At 45.7% G+C, this 20,868-nt stretch overlaps 1 protein-coding gene across 2 annotated transcripts in view; it reads left to right on the top strand.

Annotated features, from left to right (window-relative positions):
• Positions 1-12,203: 12,203 nt before the first annotated feature.
• Positions 12,204-20,868, top strand: part of slc49a4 (solute carrier family 49 member 4) — a 73,069-nt gene continuing 64,404 nt past the window's right edge. Inside the window, exon 1 of one of the 2 annotated variants that reach the window (XM_078227889.1) lies at positions 12,204-12,576. In XM_078227889.1, coding sequence (XP_078084015.1) covers positions 12,303-12,576 — 274 coding nt within the window. In that variant the 5' untranslated portion in view covers positions 12,204-12,302. The remainder of the gene's footprint in view (positions 12,577-20,868) is intronic. The other variant, XM_078227891.1, reaches the window with a different exon arrangement.

The raw sequence follows: 20,868 nt of genomic DNA, 5'->3' as shown, positions 1-20,868 counted from the left end.
GCAGAGTTCCTCCAATATCTTGTAATTGAGAAGTTTGGTGTCTAATAATCTCACCATGGGATCTGGGCATCACTGGCAAAGCCAGCAAAGAAAACAAACAGGAGTAGGCCATTCAGCCCCATGGACTTGCTCTGCATTTGATAACATTCCCTGCATACAGACAGCAGAGTGACTGTCGTGAAATTGAAGGCCCAAAGCTGCTTCTCGAAGGATTATTCATCACAGAGCAATCTACTGATTGCAGGAAAGTGAATGCAAAGCAATCACTACATAGAGTCATAGAGGTTCACAGCATGGAAACAGGCGCTTCGGCCCAACTTGTCCATGCCGCCCTTTTTTTTTAAACCCCTAAGCTAATCCCAATTGCCTGCATTTGGCCCATATCCCTCTATACCCATCGTACCCATGTAACTATCTAAATGCTTTTTAAAAGATAAAATTGTACCCGCCTCTACTACTACCTCTGGCAGCTTATTCCAGACACTCACCACCCTCTGTGTGAAAAAATTGCCCCTCTGGGCACTTTTGTATCTCTCCCCTCTCACCTTAAACCTATGCCCTCTAGTTTTAGACTCCCCTACCTTTGGGAAAAGATATTGACTATCTACCTTGTCTATGCCCCTCATTATTTTATAGACCTCTATAAGATCACCCCTCAGCCTCCTACGCCCCAGAGAAAAAAGTCCCAGTCTATTCAGCCTCTCCTTATAACTCAATCCATCAAGTCCCGGTAGCATCCTAGTAAATCTTTTCTGCACTCTTTCTAGTTTAATAATATCCCTTCTATAATAGGGTGACCAGAATTGCACGCAGTATTCCAAGTGTGGCCTTACCAATGTCTTGTACAACTTCAACAAGACGTCCCAACTCCTGTATTCAATGTTCTGACCGATGAAACCAAGCGTGCCGAATGCCTTCTTCACAACTCTGTCCACCTGTGACTCCACTTTCAAGGAGCTATGAACATGTACCCCTAGATCTCTTTGTTCTGTAACTCTCCCCAACATTAACTGAGTAAGTCTGCTTCAATCTACCAAAATGCATCACCTCACATTTGTCTAAAATAAACTCCATCTGCCATTCATCAGCCCACTGGCCCAATTGATCAAGATCCCATTGCAATTGGAGATAACTTTCTTCACTGTCCATTATGCCACCAATCTTGGTGTCATCTGCAAATTTACTAACCATGCCCCCTATATTCTCATCCAAATCATTAATATAAATGACAAATAACAGTGGGCCCAGCACTGATCCCTGAGGCACACCGTTGGTCACAGGCCTCCAATTTGAAAAACAACTCTACAACCACCTTCTGTCAAGAAACCAATTTTGTATCCATTTAGATACCTCACCCTGGATCCCGTGAGATTTAACTTTATGCAACAACCAACCATACGGTACCTTATCAAAGGTATATTTGCAAAACAATTTAAATCAGCAGCTAATCTCCCCGCAACACTCCCCAACCTTCTCCCTAACCCCCTCCAACCTGACCCCTATTCCCCCAACTTTCCCCCCAAACTTCTCCCCAAACTCCCAAATTGTCCCCCAACCTCCCTCCAACCTTCCCCCCAATGTCCCCTCAAACCTCCCTTCCAACCGCCCTCCTAACCTCCCCCCAACTCACCTCCAACCTCGCCCAAGCGCCCCCTCCAACCTTCCCCAACCCCAGCTCCACTTACCATAACCCTTAATTCTTTTACTGTTCAAAAATCTACCTATCTTTGCCTTAAAAACAACCAGCGAGGTAGCTTCAACTGCTTCACTGGGCAGGGAATTCCACAGATTCACAACCCTTTGTGTGAAGAAGTTCCTCCCCAACTCAGTCCTAAATCTGCTCCCCATTATTTTGAGGCTACGCCCCCTAGTTCTAGTTCAACCTGACCTCATTGAATGGCGGCGGAACAGGCTTGAGGAGCTGAATGGCCTCCTCCTGTTGTTCCTACAATGTTAAAACCCTTCATGTTCCTCCAGCCCTATGGCACTGAGGTTTCTGCAAGGTTTAGACATTTCCATGTGATTGACACCTTTAAGCACTGAGGTTGACCTTCCTCCTTACCTCACATTTTGAGGTTGTGAATCAGTTTTCTGCCGCTTGCCAAACAGACAACATTATGGAATTATTTTCACTGTTGTAGTCCATGTTTCAGTTTGCATTTCTTGGTTATGTGACATCGTTTGAGTCATGCAAAAATGATTCTTCTGTCTGAGGAACTATTTGATGAACTTCACTTCATGAGCTGAAGAATAATATGAAACATTTGTCTCCTTCACAATTCCATTTTGCTCTTTCAGTGAAAGCAATGTGTAACATAATGTAAAACTCATTGCAAAATATGACCAGACTTCCATCACACTGCTGTACCCATGGATTACCATTTCTGTCTAGACAATAAAGATCTGCATTTATATACCACTTTTCATAGAGAAACATAAAGACATAGAAAAAAACTAGGGGTGACAATGGCCTAGTGATACTTTCGCTAGACTATTAATCCAGAAACTCAACTAATATTCTGGGGACCTGGGTTCGAATCCCGCCATGGCAGACAGTGGAATTTTAATTCAATAAAAAATAAATCTGGAGTTAAGAATCTACTGATGACCATGAAACCATTGTCGATTGTTGGAAAAACCCATCTGGTTCACTAATGTCCTTTACGGAAGAAAATCTGCAGTTCTTACCTGATCTCAGTAAGAATTCTCACAATACCAGGTTAAAGTCCAACAGGTTTATATGGTAGCACGAGCTTTAACCTGATGTTGTGAGACTTCTTACTGTGCCCACTCCAGTCCAACGCCGGCACCTCCACATCATGGCTTACCTGGTCTGGTCTACATGTGACTCCAGAGCCACAGAAATGTGGTTGACTTTCAGCCAGGGATGGGCAATACGTGCTGGCCAGCAAATGAATAAAAAGAAATAGGACCAGGAATAGGCCAATTGGCCCTTCAAGCCCGCTCTGCCATTCATTATGACCATGGCTGGTCATCTAACTCAATAGACTAATCCCGCCTTCTCTCCATATCCTTTTATCCCCTTTTGCCCCTAACTGCTTCTTTGTTTTAGCCTCAACTGCTTTCTGTGGTAGCGAATTCCACAGGCTGACCACTCTCTGGGTGAAGAGATTTCTCCTCATCTCGGTCCTAAAAGGTTTATCCTGTGCTCTTAGACTATGGCCGGAATTTTCCAGTCCAAAGTCACACCCCACCCCTGCCAGAGAGAACGGAGAATTTGCCACACAGCCAAATCTTCGTTCACTGCAACGGGATGGGAAAATCCGACTGACATGAATGTCCGGAAAATCCAGCCCAGAGTCCCCTGGTTCTGGACACCCCCACCATCAGGAAGACCCTTCTTGTATCTACACTGTTTAGGCCTGTTAGAATTTTATGGGTTTCAATGAGCTCCCTCCTCATTCTTCTGAACTTCAGCGAACATAATCCTAACCGACTCTATCTCTCCTCATACATCAGTCCTGCCATCCCAGGTATCAGTCTGGTAAATCTTTGCTGCACTTCCTTTATAGCAAGAACATCCTTCCTCAGATAAGAAGGCCAAAACTGCACACAATATCCCAGATGTGGCCTCACCAAAATTCTGTATAACTGCCACTCCTTGGATCTAATACTATCTTTAATAAGCCATGGTTTGGCCACCCTTCCCATTTTACTTTTGCACCACAGGAACAAACAATTGTTGCAGTTCACCCATGTGTGCTTTGAATGTTTGCCATTGCCTATCACCCCTTCACGTAACTTTCTCAATTCAGCATTGCTAACTTACGCCTCACACCATCATACTTTCCTTTATTAAGAATCACGGCACGGTAGCACAGTGGTGAGCACTGCTGCTTCACAGCTCCAGGGACCTGGGTTCGATTCCCGGCTTGGGTCACTGTCTGTGTGGAGTTTGCACATTCTTCCTGTGTCTGCGTGGGTTTCCTCCGGGTGCTCCGGTTTCCTCCCACAGTCCAAAGATGTGCGGGTTAGGTTAATTGGCCATGCTAAATTGCCCCTTAGTGTCCCGGGATGCGTGGATTAGCGGGTAAATATGTAGGGATATGGGGATAGGGCCTGGGTGGGATCGTGGTCGGTGCAGACTCGATGGGCCGAATGGCCTCTTTCTGCACTGTAGGGTTTCTATGATTTCTATGAATCAGAAGCCTAGTCTCAGATTCACTTACATCACTCTCCATTTTTATTAAGAATTCTATCATATTGTAGTCACTCATCCCCAAGGGGCCTCACACATCCAGATTGTCAATTATTCCTTTCTCATTAAACAATACCCAATCTAGAATGGCCTGTCCTTTAATTGGTTCCTCAATTTATTGTTCCAGGAAACTATCCCTGATACACTCCAGGAATTCCTCCTCTACCGTATTGTAACTAATTTGATTTGCCCAATCTATATGCAGATTAAAGTCACTTATAATAATTACAGATGTTCCTTTATCGCATATTAGGGCGGCACGGTAGCGCAGTGGTTAGCACTGCTGCTTCACAGCTCCAGGGTCCCGGGTTCGATTCCCGGCTCGGGTCACTGTCTGTGTGGAGTTTGCACATTCTCCTCGTGTCTGCGTGGGTTTCCTCCGGGTGCTCCGGTTTCCTCCCACAGTCCAAAGATGTGCGGGTCAGGTTGATTGACCAGATTAAAAATTGCCCCTTAGAATCCTAAAATGCGTAGGTTAGAGGGATTAGCAGGTAAATATGCGGGGGTAGGGCCTGGGTGGGATTGTGGTCGGTGCAGACTCGATGGGCCGAATGGCCTCCTTCTACACTGTAGGGTTTCTATGATTCTATGATGTGTCTCTAATTTCCTGTTTAATGCTATTCTCAACATCGCCACCACAGTTTGAGGAACCAACTAGGGAACAGGCCATTCTAGATGTGTAATGAGCAAGGAATAGTCTGGGGAGGCCCCTTGGGCATTGCCACTTTGCCCCTTGGGCAGTACCAGGGGTCCCAGGCTGGCACTGCCAAGGTGGCAATGTCCAGGGATGCCTGACTTTCTGGAGGCCCCCCCTCTTACTCCAGCAGGGTCAGGCTGCCAGCTCCCTGCAAGTGGGGAGCTATAGTAAACCCCGCTGGAGTGGAGTTTATTTGGTAGCACAAGCTTTTGGAGCGCTGCCCCTCACCTGATGAAGGGGCAGCGCTCCGAAAGCTCATGCTACCAAATAAACCTGTTGGATTTTAACCTGGTGTTATGAGACTTCTTACCCAGCCATATATGCATAGAATCATAGAGTTACAGAGGTTTACAGCATGGAAACAGACCCTTAGGCCCAACTTGTCCATGCTGCCCTTCATCCAACATATCCTGCTATTTCTGCTCTGACTAGCACTTGCCACTGGTAGTAATCCTGAGATGATTACCTTTAAGGTCTGACTTCTCAACTTACTTCCTAACTCCCCATATTCTGGACCTCACATTTTAGGACCTCATCCCTTTTTTTAACTATTTTGTTTGTACCAATGTGCACCACAACCGTTGGATGTTCATCCTCCCCCTTCAGACTGTCGTGTAATTGCTCAGAGACTTCCTTGACCTTCGCACCAGGGAGGCAACATAGCATCCTGGAGTCTCATTTGCAGCTGCAGAAATACCTATCTATTCCCCTTACAGTTGAATCCCCTATAGACGTTGCATTCCCACAATTTTTACTTCTCCCCTGTGCAGCAGAGCCAACCGTGGCTCAATGAATTTGGCTATTTCTGCTTTCCCCTGAGAGCCCATTCCCCTCAATAGTATCCAAAAAGGTATTTCTGTTTTGCAGGGGAATAGCCACAGGAGATTCCTGCACTGCCTGCCTAGTCCTCTTGCTCTGTCCGGTGGTCACCCATTCCTTTCCTGCCTCTGGAGTCTTAGCTTGCAGCGTGACCACCTCTCTATATGTGCTATCCACGATACTTTCAGCCTCACAGATGCTCCATAGCATCCCTAGTCACCGCTCCAGTTCTGAAAACCAGGCTTCCAGAAGCTGCAGCTGGGCAACACTTCCTGCACTCATGCTGGTCCCAGCTTCCCACATGGAGCACAAGGAGCACACCACTGCTTTGAGCTCTCCTGCCATGACTTACCCCTTTAAATTAAACCTTTGGAAGACGCATAAAATCAATTCCCAGTGCTCCAATTTGCCAATACCCACACTCACTCTGGCTGTGTGTCACTCAGAATTGTGTTCTCTCCCGCTGCTCATGGACAAACCTCACTGACACTCCAAAATATTGTACCACCAATTAAGTGCTTTTGAAGAGGATTCATCATTGTACTGTAGGAAATATGACGGACAATTTATACACAGCAAACTGACAACAACCCTTGATTGGCAGATAAATACTGATGTTATTTGATCTTTGACGTCTGCCTGAGAGGGTAGACAGGACCTCAGTTTAATAACTCATTGGAAAGATGAAGGGCAAGGTTCTCCGGCCTCCCAGCCACACATTTCCCACCAGCGGGAGATGGCGCTTTGTTTGCTAACGGCGGGATTCTTTGGTCTCACCGCTGTCAGTGGGAATTCCCATGAACGTCACCCCACACCGGCAGGAAACCTGTGGGCGGGGGTGTGGTGCTGGCGAGACCGGAGAATCCCTTCGGCACGAACGGCCTGAGAATTCCGGCCCACATCTGTGACAGTGCGGCATTCCCTCAGTACTACACTGCCCAGATTTTAATGCTCGAGCCTTGGAGTGGCATCACGAACCTCTGACTCAGAGACAAGAATGCTGTCTCCTTAGACAGAGCTGACACAGCACAATGAAGTCGGAACTGAAAAACTAATAAATCAGCTTCAGCTAAAATCATGTGAATTATGACTCATATATTATCTTATTGGGCGGCACGGTGGCACAGTGGTTAGCACTGATGCTTCACAGCACCCGGGACCGGGTTCAATTCCAGGCTTGGGTGACTGTCTGTGCAGAGTCTGCACGTTCTCCCTGTGTCTGCGTGTGTTTCCTCCCACACTGCAAAGATGTGCAAGTTAGGTTGATTGGCCATGCTAATACGGTGGCACAGTGGTTAGCACTGCTGCCTCACAGCGCCAGGGACCTGGGTTCGATTCCCGGCTTGGGTCACTGTCTGTGCGGAGACTACACGTTCTCCCCGTGTCTGCGTGGGTTTCCTCCGGGTGCTCCAGTTTTCTCCCACAGTCTGAAAGACGTGCTGGTTAGGTGCATTGACCCGAACAGGTGCCGGACTGTGGCGATGAGGGGAATTTCACAGTAACTTCATTGCAGTGTTAATGAAAGTCTACTTGTGACTAATAAACTTTAAACGTTATCCTAAGAGCAAAGGAAGTTAGGAGGAGATTTCACAGAGAGCATCCAAAATCATGAATGCTCTTTGAAAGAGAAGAAATTGTATCTACTGGCAGGCCAGTAACCAAGGTACACTGATTTAAGAAGCCTGGCAAAAAAAAAGATTTTATTTAGTTTCATTTCATTTGATTTATTATTGTCACATGTATTAGTATACAGTGAAAAATGTTGTTTCTTGCGTGCTATACAGACGAAGTGTACCGTTTATAGAGAAGGAGAGGAGAGAGTGCAGAATGTAGTGTTACAGTCATAGCTAGGGTGTGGAGAAAGATCAACTTAATGCAAGGTACGCCCATTCAAAAGTCCGAATAGATGCAAGGAGACATATTTTAACACAATGAGTCATTGGGACCTGGATTGGACTGCACTGTCTGAAGTTTGAAGTTTTTTTATTAGTCGTCACAAGTAGGCTAACATTAACACTGCAATGAAGTTATCGTGAAAATTCCCTAGTCGCTACACTCCACCGCTGCCTGTTTGGGTACACTGAGGGAGAATTTAGCATGGCCGATGCACTTAACCAGCATGTCTTTCGGACTGTGGGAGGAAACTGGAGCACCCGGAGGAAACCCACGCAGACACAGGGAGAAGGTGCAAACTTTGCACAGATAGCGACCAAGCCGGGGATTGAACCCGGGTCTCTGGCGCTGTGAGACAGCAGTGCTAACCATTATGCCACTGTGATGAAAGCAGGCTCAATACTAAACATTCAAAAAAAGAATTGGATAAACACTTGAAGGATGGGGGATGGGGGTTGGGGGAATGGGAGGGTGGAAAACAGACCATGGGGAGTGTGTGTTGGTGTCTGTGGGACTGATTGAATAGCTCTACCAAACAGCCAGCACAGACAGCATGGATGACACACTCTCCTTCTAACTTGTATCATTCTATTATTCTGTGTATGCCATTGTTTTGGGCGGCATGGTGGCATAGTGGTTAGCACTGCTGCCTCACACTGCCAGGGACCCGGGTTCAATTCCCGGCTTGGGCCACTGTCTATTTGGAGTTTGTACATTCTCCCTGTGTCTGCATGGTTTCCTCCGGGTGCTCCGGTTTCCTCCCACAGTCCAAAGATGTGCGGGTTAAGTGCATTGACACAAACAGGCACCAGAGTGTGGTGACTAGGGGAATTTCACAGTAATTTCATTGAAGTGTTAATGTAAGCCTTATTTATGACTAATAAATAAATTTTTACTTTAGAAGGATTCAGTGGGAATTTGTGGGAGATGTGGTAAGACAAAGAGAAGTTAAGTGAATGGTGCTTCTTGATTCCTGGGAAATTTGAGCCATTCACAAGTGATTCATCATTTTTTCACTCAAACTTTGAACAAATTGATACAAATTACTGTGGAATAATTTTTAATGGATATCTGAGAAGTGAAAAAGATTTGTGTGTAATATGGATGCATTTGATTTGTGATGTGTTTTATTACTATACACTCTTGTGTACCAAGAAATAAACTCCGGTAACATTCTTTGCATAACGGAATATCATGGGATAGTCATCGCTGACTTCCTCTATTCGAGGATGACATCTACTCAGGGTCACAGGTTCCAGCCATGGGTCATCATGTGACTGAACAGGCCGATTTTCAACCCATAGATCTTTCGACACATGGTGGGGGGAGGGGAGGGGGGGGGGATAGAGCGTCCCACGAGGAAGTGGGACGTGGAGTGCAGGATTCTCTTCCTTTTTCTTCCCTTCTCTGTTGCTGCTCTGTCTCAGCATTAAGATGTCATGACTCAATGTATGTGGACATTAAAACCATCGAGGATATACAGGAGGGTGACAGGGATTAGCTCTGAGGAGAGGTTGTCGACAGCAGAATTGAAGGAGAGTTTTATTTGTAATTACAAAGGATTTTGATAGAATGAAGAAACTCAAACTATTTCCTCTGCTTGGGCAATCTGTGACAAGTTACATCAATTTAAATCCTTACTGAAAGCCAGAAGTTAAGAGAAACCTTTTATGCAGAGGGTTGTTCAAGCATGGAATGCTTTGCCACAAGGACTGGATGCAGCAGAAAGCATTGCATTACTTTAAGGGAAATGTTTTATTCAGAGGTTACGGGGGAGAAAATCATTCAACACATCCTGATAATTCCATCCCTAGACAGACGTTTATTTTAATTCATACATGGGATGTGGGCATCACTAACGAGCATTTACAGGACATCCTTAATTGCCCTTGAGGGGATGCTGGTCTTCTTCAGTACAACTCAGAGCTTGCTAGGCCATTCCTGAGGGCAGTTAAGAGTTAACCATGCTGCTGTGGGTCTGGAATCACATGTAGGCCAGACCAAGTAAGGATGGCAGATTTCCTTCCCTAAAGGACATTCGTGGATTGAATGAGTTATGAGTATCCGGTGCTTACTGATACAAGTAGATAAGCTTGTCTATTGCGGACAAATGATAACAGAAGATGGTCGATACGATGCTGACGTCAGAAGGATAGAAATTGTCAGAAGTAATTTGGTGAAGATGAAGGATGTGTTACCATTAAGAAGACTCACCTGATGAAGGAGCAGCGCTCCAAAAGCTCGTGATTCCAAATAAACCTGTTGGACTTTAACCTGTGTTGTGAGACTTCTTACTGTGCCTGCCCCAGTCCAACGGTAGCATCTCCACAGCAGCATTAAGAAAACTCATACTTGCAACCAGGGAAAAGTTCATAAGATGCTACCTGCCCTATCCTCTTTCCTATATGCCTCAGAAACCTGGACAATAAATAAGGATCTGTGGAAGAAAATAAAGGTCTTTGAAATGCTAAAGATGTAGCTTCTAAGACCATAAGGAAAATGAAGAGATACTTGAAATTGCAAGAGTGATATTTGAAAAGAAAACATAGTATTTTTCTCATTTGATCCGAGCTGAAAAGCTACTGAGATCTCTGCCAGTGAGCAAAATGGAGGGTAGCAGAAAGAGGGGTTGACCTCAGCGTAGCTGGATGATAGACATCACAGAGTGGTTGCAGACAAGTTACAGTGGTTGTGTGACCACAGCAGATAACAGACGAGTGTGACACATCATGATAGTAGATCTCTTGCTCGCAGTAGCGAGAGGCAGTAGCAACTGCTACCAACATTTTAATGCAAGATTTATTTTATTTCGGTCCCAAAGAAGAGTCATGTTAACACTGCTACCTTACAATGTCAGGGACCAGGGTTCAATCCTGGCCTGGGGTGACTGTGCAGAGTTTGCACGTTCTCCTTGTGTCTGCGTGGGTTTCCTCCAGGTTATAGAATCATAGAAACACTACAGTACAGAAAGAGGCCATTCAGCCCATCGAGTCTGCACTGACCACAATCCCACCCATGCCCTACCCCCATATCCCTACATATTTACCCACTGATCCCTCTAACCTACGCATCTCAGGACACGAAGGACAATTTTTAGCATGGCCAATCAACCTAACCCGCACATCTTTGGACTGTGGGAGGAAAACGGAGCACCCGGAGGAAACCCACACAGACACGAGGAGAATGTGCAAACTCCACACAGTGACCCAAGCCGGGAATCGAACCCAGGTCCCTGGAGCTGTGAAGCAGCAGTGCTACCGTGCCGCCCCAAAAACACTAGTGAACCAGATGTGTTTTTCTGACAATTGCTTCACAGTCATCAGCAGATTCTTAATCCCAGATATTTTTTATCAAATTTAAATTCAAGCATCTACCATGGCAGGATTCGAACCCATGTCCCCAGAACATCTGCTGAGTTTCTGGATTAATAGTCTAGCAATAATACCATGAGGCCATTGCCTCCCCTAGGTGCTCCAGTTTCCTCCCACACTCCAATAATGTGTAGGTTAGGTTGATTGGCCATACTAAATTGCACCTTAGGGGGATTTGCAGGATGGGGTGGGATTACATAGAACATTACAGCGCAGTACAGGCCCTTCGGTCCTCGATGTTGCGCCGACCAGTGGAACCAATCTAAAGCCCCTCTAATCTACACCATTCCAATATCATCCATTTGTTTATCCAATAACCATTTGAATGCTCTTAATGTTGACGAGTCCACTACTGCTGCAGGCAGGGCATTCCACGCCCTTACTACTCTCTGAGTAAAGAACCTACCTCTAGCATCTGTCCTATATCTCTCACCCCTCAATTTAAAGCTATGTCCCCTCGTGCTAGCCATCACCATCCGAGGAAAAAGACTCTCACTATCCACCCTATCTAATCCTCTGATCATCTTGTATGCCTCTATTAAGTCACCTCTTAACCTTCTTCTAACAAAAACAACCTCAAGTCCCTCAGCCTTTCCTCATACGATTTTCCCACCATACCAGGCAACATCCTGGTAAATCTCCTCTGCACCCTTTCCAACACTTCCACATCTTTCCTATAATACGGCGACCAGAACTGTACGCAATACTCCAAATGCGGCTGCACCAGAGTTTTGTACAGTTACGGGGATAAGGCCTGGGTGGGATTGTTGTCAGTGCAGGCTCGATGGGCTGAATGACCTCCTTCTGCACTTTAGGAATTTTATGATTCTCTCCACAGATGCTGCCAACCCTGCTGTGCTTTTCCAACATTTTTAATTTGAATAATTGAACGTGAAATGCCCAGTTTGTGTGGTGGGATTTGCACTGGTGCCCTGGAGTACTTGCTGCCAAGAATCCCAACCCAGTCACAGACACAAACCCTGAGCAACAAGTGCATGGCTGAGAAGAAAGTCGGCAGCGCGCATGCGCGTAGCTGAGCCACGGGTGAGTGACGTAGCCACGCCTGGCCTGGTGCGGGCGCCAATGACGTAATACGTCGTGGATGGAACGCAATAGATGTCGCCGCAGCGCGAGTGACGCAATGACGCAACGGCGTGGAGCGCGAATGACGTCATTACGTCAGGGCAGCCCGAGTGTCAGTGGCGCGCATGCGCGCAGAGGAGGTCTGGACCGTGTTTGGATTGGGGAGAGTGGCCGGCCGGTAACCGGGGGCAACGATCCGGCTGGAACCGGAGCGGGAGCGATGTGGGGCAGCGAGGAGGAAGGCCAGCCGCTGCTGGGCCCGTCTCCCGCTGCCTGTGCGGCCAGCCGCCTCTACCGGCGCCGCTGGCTGATCCTGACCGCCTTCTCGCTGCTCGGCTTCATGCAGGGCCTCCTGTGGAACTCCTGGGGCCCCATCCAGAACTCGGCCAAGCAGGCCCTGGGCTTCAGCACCCTGGACATCACACTGCTGGTCCTGTGGGGCCCCATCGGCTTCTTGCCCTGCTTCCTCTTCATGTGGCTGATGGACAAGAAAGGTAAGGGGGGGAATGAAGGGGTAGGGGGAGAGATGGGAGCAGGAGGGATGTGAGGGGGCAGGGTGGTAAGGAGGGGGGGATGTTGGGGGAGTAGGGTGGTAAGAGGGGAGGGATGGTGAGGGAGGGGGGAAAGGGACAGGGAAGAGGAGGGTGGCAGGGAGGGAAGTAGGGTGGAGCTGTGGGAAGGAGGGAGGAGAAGATGGGGTAGAGGAAGGCAAGAGGGGCAATGCTGGAGGAGAGTTTAGGGAGGGGAATAGAGGGTGATATTGGGGATAGGGAGACAAGGAATTGAGCTAAGGAAGGGAGGGGAGAAGGGTGGCACGGTAACACAGTGGTTAGCCCTGCTGCTTCACACCAGGGATGATGTGGAGATGCCGGCGTTGGACTGGGGTAAACACAGTAAGAAGTTTAACAACACCAGGTTAAAGTCCAACAGGTTTATTTGGTAGCAAATGCCACTAGCTTTCAGAGTGCTGCCCCTTCGTCAGGTGGAGTGGGAGATCTGCTCACAAACAGAGCATACAGAGACACAAACTCAATTTACAGAATAATGATTGGAATGCAGTCTTTACAGATAATCAAGTCTTGATTATCTGTAAAAACTGCATTCCAATCATTATTCTGTAAATTGAGTTTGCATCTCCACATCATGACTGTCCTGTTTGTGAGCAGATTTCCACTCCACCTGACGAAAGGGCAGCGCTCTGAAAGCTAGTGGCATTTGCTACCAAATAAACCTGTTGGACTTTAACCTGGTGTTGTTAAACTTCTTACTGTGTTCACACCAGGGACCCAGGTTTGATTCCCGGTTTGGGCCACTGTCTGTGTGGAGTTTGCACCTTCTTCCTGTGTCTGCGTGGGTTTTCTCCGGGAGCTCCGGTTTCCTCCCGCAGTCCGGAAGATGTGCGGGTTAGGTGCATCGACCCAAACAGGCTGTGGACTGTGCTGACTAGGGGAATTTCACAGTAACTTCATTGCAGCGTTCATATACTTGTGACTAATAAATTAACTTTAAAGACTTTGACTTGGAGGGCAGGGGGGAATGAAGGGTACCGGGATGGAGGTGTTGGAATGGGTGTTGAAAGATGAGGCTTGGTGGCTGGAAGCATGTGGCGGGAGAAAGTGTCAAGGAAGCAGTATTAGGGATTTGTGGGAATTTTGGTGAATGTGGAGTGGCGGCGAGGAGGCTGAGGGGCTGGAGGCAGGCTGCTGGGTGCTTTGTTTAATGCAAGGTGGAAAATTCATCCCCAGTGTCCTGATCGATACCATCCCGCAGGCGACACCACTAAAAAAGATAATGTCATTTTTCATTTGTGGGAGATTCATTTGTGTAAATTGATTGTTGTGTTTCCTGCATTATAGCAGTGAGTTTACTTCAACTGCACTTTACTGGCTGTAAACTTTGGGACGTTCTGAGGCTGTGAAAGGCGCTATATAAATGAAAAGGTTTTTAGCCGAGTTACTCGAATGTAATGTGTAGTTTACTTGTAAAAATCAACCCAGGAAATCGTAAGCCAAATGCAATTCCCCAACTTAGCCTGACACTAACCATGGGTTTTTAATTTAAATAGTACATGAAAGTCAAAGTAATCTTTCTATATCATGTATTGCTGCCTCTATTGCTGCGTGTTCACATTCAAAGGTTTGGTACATATTTCTAATTCCTGTGCTTTGGGGAAAGAAGGAGGGAGAGGAAGTCAGCAAGTATCATACAGACAGAGAGGACGGGAGCTTTGAGAAGCTGTTCAAGTGTGCTGTCGAGTGGGAAGAATGTGAGACATCTTGGAGATGTCGTGCAGCTGATGTGTTTTTGTGGGTTGTCTTTTTAGAATGTGTTTAACAAGTTTGCAAACACTTGCATCACGATAAACATCTTCCACCCTATGTGAGCACGAGTTCATCCAAATCTCTGTTTCCTATATCAGTTTGCGTCAAGTCCTCTTCGCCTATCGCCCTCTCTGCTCACTGACTTACATTGGCTCCTGGCCCAGCACCGGTGCCTTGCAAGGCTGTGTCCTCAGCCCCTTACTATACTCCTTATACACCTATGACTGTGCGGCCAAATTCTGCTCCAACCCGATTTTCAAGTTTGCCGATGGCACCACCGTAATGGATCAGATCTCAAACAATGATGAGACAGAGTACAGGAAAGAGATAGAGAATCTGTTGAAGTGGTGCAATGACAATCTTTCCTTCAATGTCAGCAAAACGAAGGTGATAGTTATCAGGAAGCGTAGTGGAGGACATGCCCCTGTGTACATCAACGGGGATGAAGTGGAAATGGTCAAGAGCTTCAAGTTTCTAGATATACAGATCACCAACAATCTGTCCTGGTCCCTCCACGCCGACGCTCTTGTTAAGAAAGCTCACCACTGCTCGACTTTCTCAGGAGGCTGAGGAAATTTCACTTGTCCGCAACAACGCTCACCAATTTGTCCAGATGCACCATAGAAAGCATTCTTTATGGTTGTATCACAGCTTGATATGGTTCTTGCTCTGCCAAGATGGCAAGAAACTGCAAAGGGTCGTGAACGAAGCCCAGTCCCTCACGCAAACCAGCCTCTCATCCATTGACTCTGTCTACATTTCCCGCTGCCTTGGCAAAGCAGTCAGCATGATCAAGGACCCCACGCACCCGGACATACTCTCTTCCATTAGGAAAAAGATACAAATGTCTGAGGACGTACCAACCGACTCAAGAACAGTTTCTTCCCTGCTGCCACCAGACTTTTGAATGGACCTACCTTGCATTAAGTTGATCTTTCTACACCCTAGCTACGACTGTAACACTATATTCTGCACTGTCTCCTTTCCTTCTCCCCTATGTATACTATGAATGGTATGCTTTGTCTGTATAGTGCGCAAGAAACAATACTTTTCATTGTATACGAATACATGTGGCAATAATAAATAAAGTCAAAATCAAAGCAACACATCTATTTTCTAATTCTCATCCTTGTTTACAGATTTGTTGTTCCTCCCTATCTCTGTCATCTCCTCCAGCCTTCAGAGCTCTGTTGCTCCAATTCTGGCCTCTTGCAGATCCCTAATTTTATTTACTCCACCGTTGGGCTAAATTAATTTTAAATTTCATTTATGGGATGTAAGTTGGGCCAGCATCTATTGCCCATCACTAGTTGCCCTTCAGAAGTTGGTGGTGACCTGCCTTCTTGAACCACTGCAGTTTCTGAGGTGTAGATACACCCATAGTGCTGCTGCTGAGGGAGTTCCAGGATTTTGACCCAGCGACAGTGAAGGAACGGCAATATATTTCCAGGTCAGGGTGGTGAGTGACTTGGAGGAGAACCTCCAGGTGGTGGTGTGCCCAGTTATCTGCTGCTCTTGTCCTTTTAGATGGCTGTGGTCGTGAGTTTGGAAGTGCTGTCTAAGGAACCTTGGTGCTGCATTGCACCTTGTAGGTGATACACACTGCTGTCTCTGTTCACCGCTGGCGGAGGGATTGAATGTTTGGAAGGGGTAGCAATCAAGCAGGCTGCTTTGTCCTGGATGGCGTAGAGCTTCTTGAATGTTGTTGGAGCTGCACTCATCCAGGTAAGTGGAGAGTATTCCATCACACCCCTGGCTTATGCCTTGCAGATGGTGGACAGGCTTTGGGGAGTCAGGAGGTGACTCCTGCAGGATTCCTAACCTTCGACCTGCTCTGGTAGCCACAGTATTTATATGGGTAGTCCAGTTCAGTTTCTGGTCAATGGTAAGCCCTCGGGTGTTGATAGTGGGGTATTCAGTGATGATAATGCCACTGAATGTCGAGGGGTGATGGTCAGATCCTCTCTTGTTGGAGATGGTCATTGGTTGGCAGAACCAATGGTCATTGGTGTGGAGTGAATGTTACTTGCTCCACTGGCCCGAACTTGGAATTCTGTCCCTAAACGTCTCTACAAGAACACAAGAATTAAGAGCAGGAGTAGGGCATTCGGCCCCTTTGAGCCTACTCTGCCATTCGATAAGATCATGGCTAATCTGATTGTGGCCTCGGCTCTACTTTCCTGTCTGCCCTCCTTGATTCCCTTGTCAATCAGGTCCTATCTATCTCAGCCTTAAATATATTCAATGATCCAATCTTCACTACTTATTGGGGAAGCGAATTCCAACCCTTTGATAGAAAAAAACTCTCTTAATTTCATTCTCTCTGCCTCTTTTGACCAGGTTGTGATTGTAAATGGGTATTGGTTCTCAATTGACTTGACTGGCTAAATAAAAGTTAAATAAAATGAGAATGAAATGAAGAGAATTTTTTAAACCAACATTTCTGACCAGTGTCTGTGTCCTCTGTCCTAATATAATCTGGTAAGAAGTCTCACAACACCAGGTTAAAGTCCAACAGGTTTATTTGGTAGCTAATACCATAAGCTTTCGGAGCGACGAAGGAGCAGCGCTCCGAAAGCTTATGGTATTTGCTACCAAATAAACCTGTTGGACTTTAACCTGGTGTTGTGAGACTTCTTACTGTGTTCACCCAGTCCAACGCCGGCATCTCCACATCATGACTAATATAATCTTGCATGGCTCAGTCCTGACATTTTAACAGTCCTGTAAAGCACCTTGGAATAATTTACTGAGTTAAAGACACCATATAAATGCAGGATGGTGCTCCTTTTAAAATGGAGTGACTCAGGCTCCCCTTAAGCTTCTGATTTAAAATAATGTCAGTCCTATCTTGCTGGTCTTGGAGCAGTCTATACAAACAGAATAATCAGGAGTTGCTGAGGTTTGCTGTTCATTGATGCGATTTTGCTTTCCTTCGCAGTTACAGCTGGACCAGATTTTGACTTTTAATTTCTACATTGACATTTTACAAGCTAAGGTTAGACTTGGTTTTCTGTAAAGCAATAAGGCCTGATTTACTTTGCTCTGCCAGATCATAGATTCATAGAATCCCTACAGTGCACAAGAGGCCATTCAGCCTGTCGAGTCTACACCGACTCTCTGACACAGGGTCTTACCCCAGGCCCTCTTCCCCCACTCTGTCCCTGTAACCCCACACATTTACCATGGTTAATCCATCTAACCTGCACGTCTTTGGACTGTGGGAGAGAACCGGAGCACCTGGAGGAAATCCATGCAGACACTGGAAGAACGTGCAAACTCCACACAATCACCCAAGGCCTGAATTGAACCCGGGTCCCTGGAGCTGTGAGGCAGCAGTGCTAACCCCTGTGCTGCCCATACACCATAGTTCAGATGTCTATCCTGCCAGTTTTCGATTGCAGTGACATCATTTATAAAATAGCCTGCAAAACCCCTCTTGGTCAGTCAGGTGTCCTCTTTAATGCTGCAATTGGATTTGTGACTGGTGCCCCTTTTCACACCCATCACTGCGACCCGTACTCCCTGATTAACTGGCCCGCATTGCACACAAGGTGCCAACACCACTGCCTTCGGTTAATTTATCAGACCTTGCTGGGGAAAACACCTGCCTATTCAAAAGTTTGTTACGTTTTATTGTTTCTTATGATGTGAGGTCATGTGACTTGATCAACATGGTTACTCCAAGAGTGAGCACAGTTTTCTGTAGTAACTCATTTCAGTTTGCAGCTGCCAGTGACTGGAACCAGGTACAACTAAAGATAAAGCTACTAACTTTTATTACAATTGGGTGTATTTACATGCTAAACTGTCAATTCTCTTTGCTGTTAATTTATATTTGATTGTTTTTATGAAATATATTGTTGTCTAAGTTTTGTTGATGTAATGTTCGCCTCTTTACCAGGTTGTTATTGTAAATGGGTATTGGTTCTCAATTGACTCAACTGGCTAAATAAAGTAAATAATTGGTTTGGCAGGGAAGAGATAAATGCTTGATTTTATTTTATTTTTGTCACACGTATTAGTATACAGTGAAAAGTATTGTTTCTTGTGTGCTATACAGACAAAGCATACCGTTTGTAGAGAAGGAAAGGAGAGAGTGCAGAATGTAGTGTTACAGTCATAGCTAGGGTGTAGAGAAAGATCAACTTAGTGCAAGGTAGAGTGAGGGCAAGAGAATCCTATTGTATTTCTGAAACAGAGACTAAGGGGTGAGAGCACTTGTGGAAAATGGTGGACACACCCTGGGTTGAGGATTCAGATGACAGCTGTCAATTATTTCATTGTTATACCTCTTCTAGATCTGTCTTTTGTTTCTTTACTTTGTCCCATTACCATTTCCTTGTATCATCGCCCCTTTTGTCATTTACTCTCTCCTGCCTTTCACCCTAGCACAGATCTTTGGTTCTTTTCTTCAATCTCCTTTCCCCTATCTCTGTACCTGTTTAAAACCTGTTATATCTCAACCTTTTCCAGTTTTGATAACTTATTGGCCTGAAGCCTGAACTTAGCTCCTCTCCAACAGTACTGAGTATTTCTATCGTTTTCTGTGATAAAGGGTAATAATCCTGTGATAATAGTTCTTTGATAATTGCTCGAAGCACCTTTACGGGGGATTTCTGTGGAAAGTAGAATTTTATATCTGCTTAGTCCTATAATTTTTCAACTGGCTCACTTTAAATTGAACATTGCAGTGAATGCTAGATTTATATAAATATTCAATTAGCTTCTCCCCCAATCCCCAGCTAAAAGCTGTTTGTTGTATTGGGTATGTTACCACGCTAGGCTGAACTTCAATTCTGAGCAGTTTAAATAGTTTGTTTGCTTAACCAGAAATATGTAAATATGTGGCAACCTAAAGATAAAATTTACTGTTGGGAACAGGAACGAGAATGAAGTTTGCATATATAAGTGCTGTGGAGCAGTGTGTATGTGACTAATTATAATGTGACTGGTTCCCTCACGACACCTCTTGTTTGTGTGCACATGTTGACATTTTAGGAAGCTTGATTTCAGTTGTCAAGTTGATGACTTTCTGGTTATGATGTGTTGGTCTGAGCTAGAGAGTTATTTAAAGCTGGTAAGACCGCTGTTCTACTGCTGCGTTCTGCTTGTGAATTGTGCTTCCAGCATCATTTGCACAACAACTTGCTCAATCCATCACGCAAACCAGCCTCCCGTCCATTGACTCTGTCTACACTTCCCGCTGCCTCGGCAAAGCAGCCAGCATAATTAAGGACACCATGCATCCTGGGCATTCTCGGTTCCGTCGGGAAAAAGATGCAAAAGCCTGAGGGCACGTACCAACCGACTCAAGTACAGCTTCTTCCCTGCTGCCATCAGACTTTTGAGTGGAATTACCTTGCATTAAGTTGATCTTTCTCTACACCCTAGCTATGACTGTAACACTACATTCTGCACTCGCTCCTTTCCTTCTCTATGAACGGTATACTTTGTATAGTGCGCAAGAAACAATACTTTTCACTGTATACTAATACATGTGACAATAATAAATCAAATCAAATGCAGTTCTATAACGTCTTTAAAATAGTAAATGCTTCCAATATGCTTCACAGGACTGATTAAACAAAATTTCACACCAAGTCACATACAGAGCTCCCCTTGCTGACAAACAAGTGTCACATCCTTTGAGTAGGTAGATGGAAGCATTTGTGGATTTGAACCATTTTTAAAAGAAAAACAAACATGTCTGTTTAAGTTCATAAACTGGATTGCGTGAATGAAATTGGCTTGACTCCATTGTTGAGTTAATACTTTTCAAGCTTGAGAATGAACGCATGGTGCCTGAACATCATTTTCAAACACTTCAAATGCTTTGTTATAATGGCAACACACATTATTCGGCAGCCATGTTCCACATAAGGTTGCGTAAATGTCCGTGGATTGAATGATTAGTTAATGTATTTTTGGAGTTTGAACCTGCAATATTCGCCAGGCTATTGAGGGCTCTAACCTCCCTGTCTCTGTAACTTTCAGTAAGAAATCTAAAAACACCAGGTTAAAGTCCAACAGGTTTATTTGATAGCAAAAGCCACTAGCTTTCGGACCAGGCTGTCCCTTCGTCAGGATTCCCACCCACCTGACGAAGGGACAGCCTGTTCCGAAAGCTAGTGGCTTTTGCTACCACATAAACCTGTTGGACTTTAACCTGGTGTTGTTAGACTTCTTATTGTGTTTACCCCAGTCCAACGCCGGCATCTCCACATCTGTAACCTTCTCCAGCCCTCCAACACTCCCAAGATCTCTCCACTCATCCAGTTCTGGGCTCTTGTACATTCCCAATGTTTATTGCTCCACTACCAGTGGCTAAGCCTTGAGCTGCCTACACCCATAGCACTAGAAATCCTCAATCTTTCAGCTGCTCTGTCTCCAATATCCATCACAACACAGGGAAAATGTGCAAACTCCACACAGACGGTCACCCAAGGCCAGATTTGAACACTG

The sequence above is a fragment of the Mustelus asterias genome, chromosome 14 (assembly GCF_964213995.1).
Source record: "Mustelus asterias chromosome 14, sMusAst1.hap1.1, whole genome shotgun sequence".
NCBI lineage: Eukaryota > Metazoa > Chordata > Chondrichthyes > Carcharhiniformes > Triakidae > Mustelus > Mustelus asterias.
Note: the sequence above shows the minus strand (reverse complement) of the source record. Positions and strands in the feature narration are given on the sequence as shown.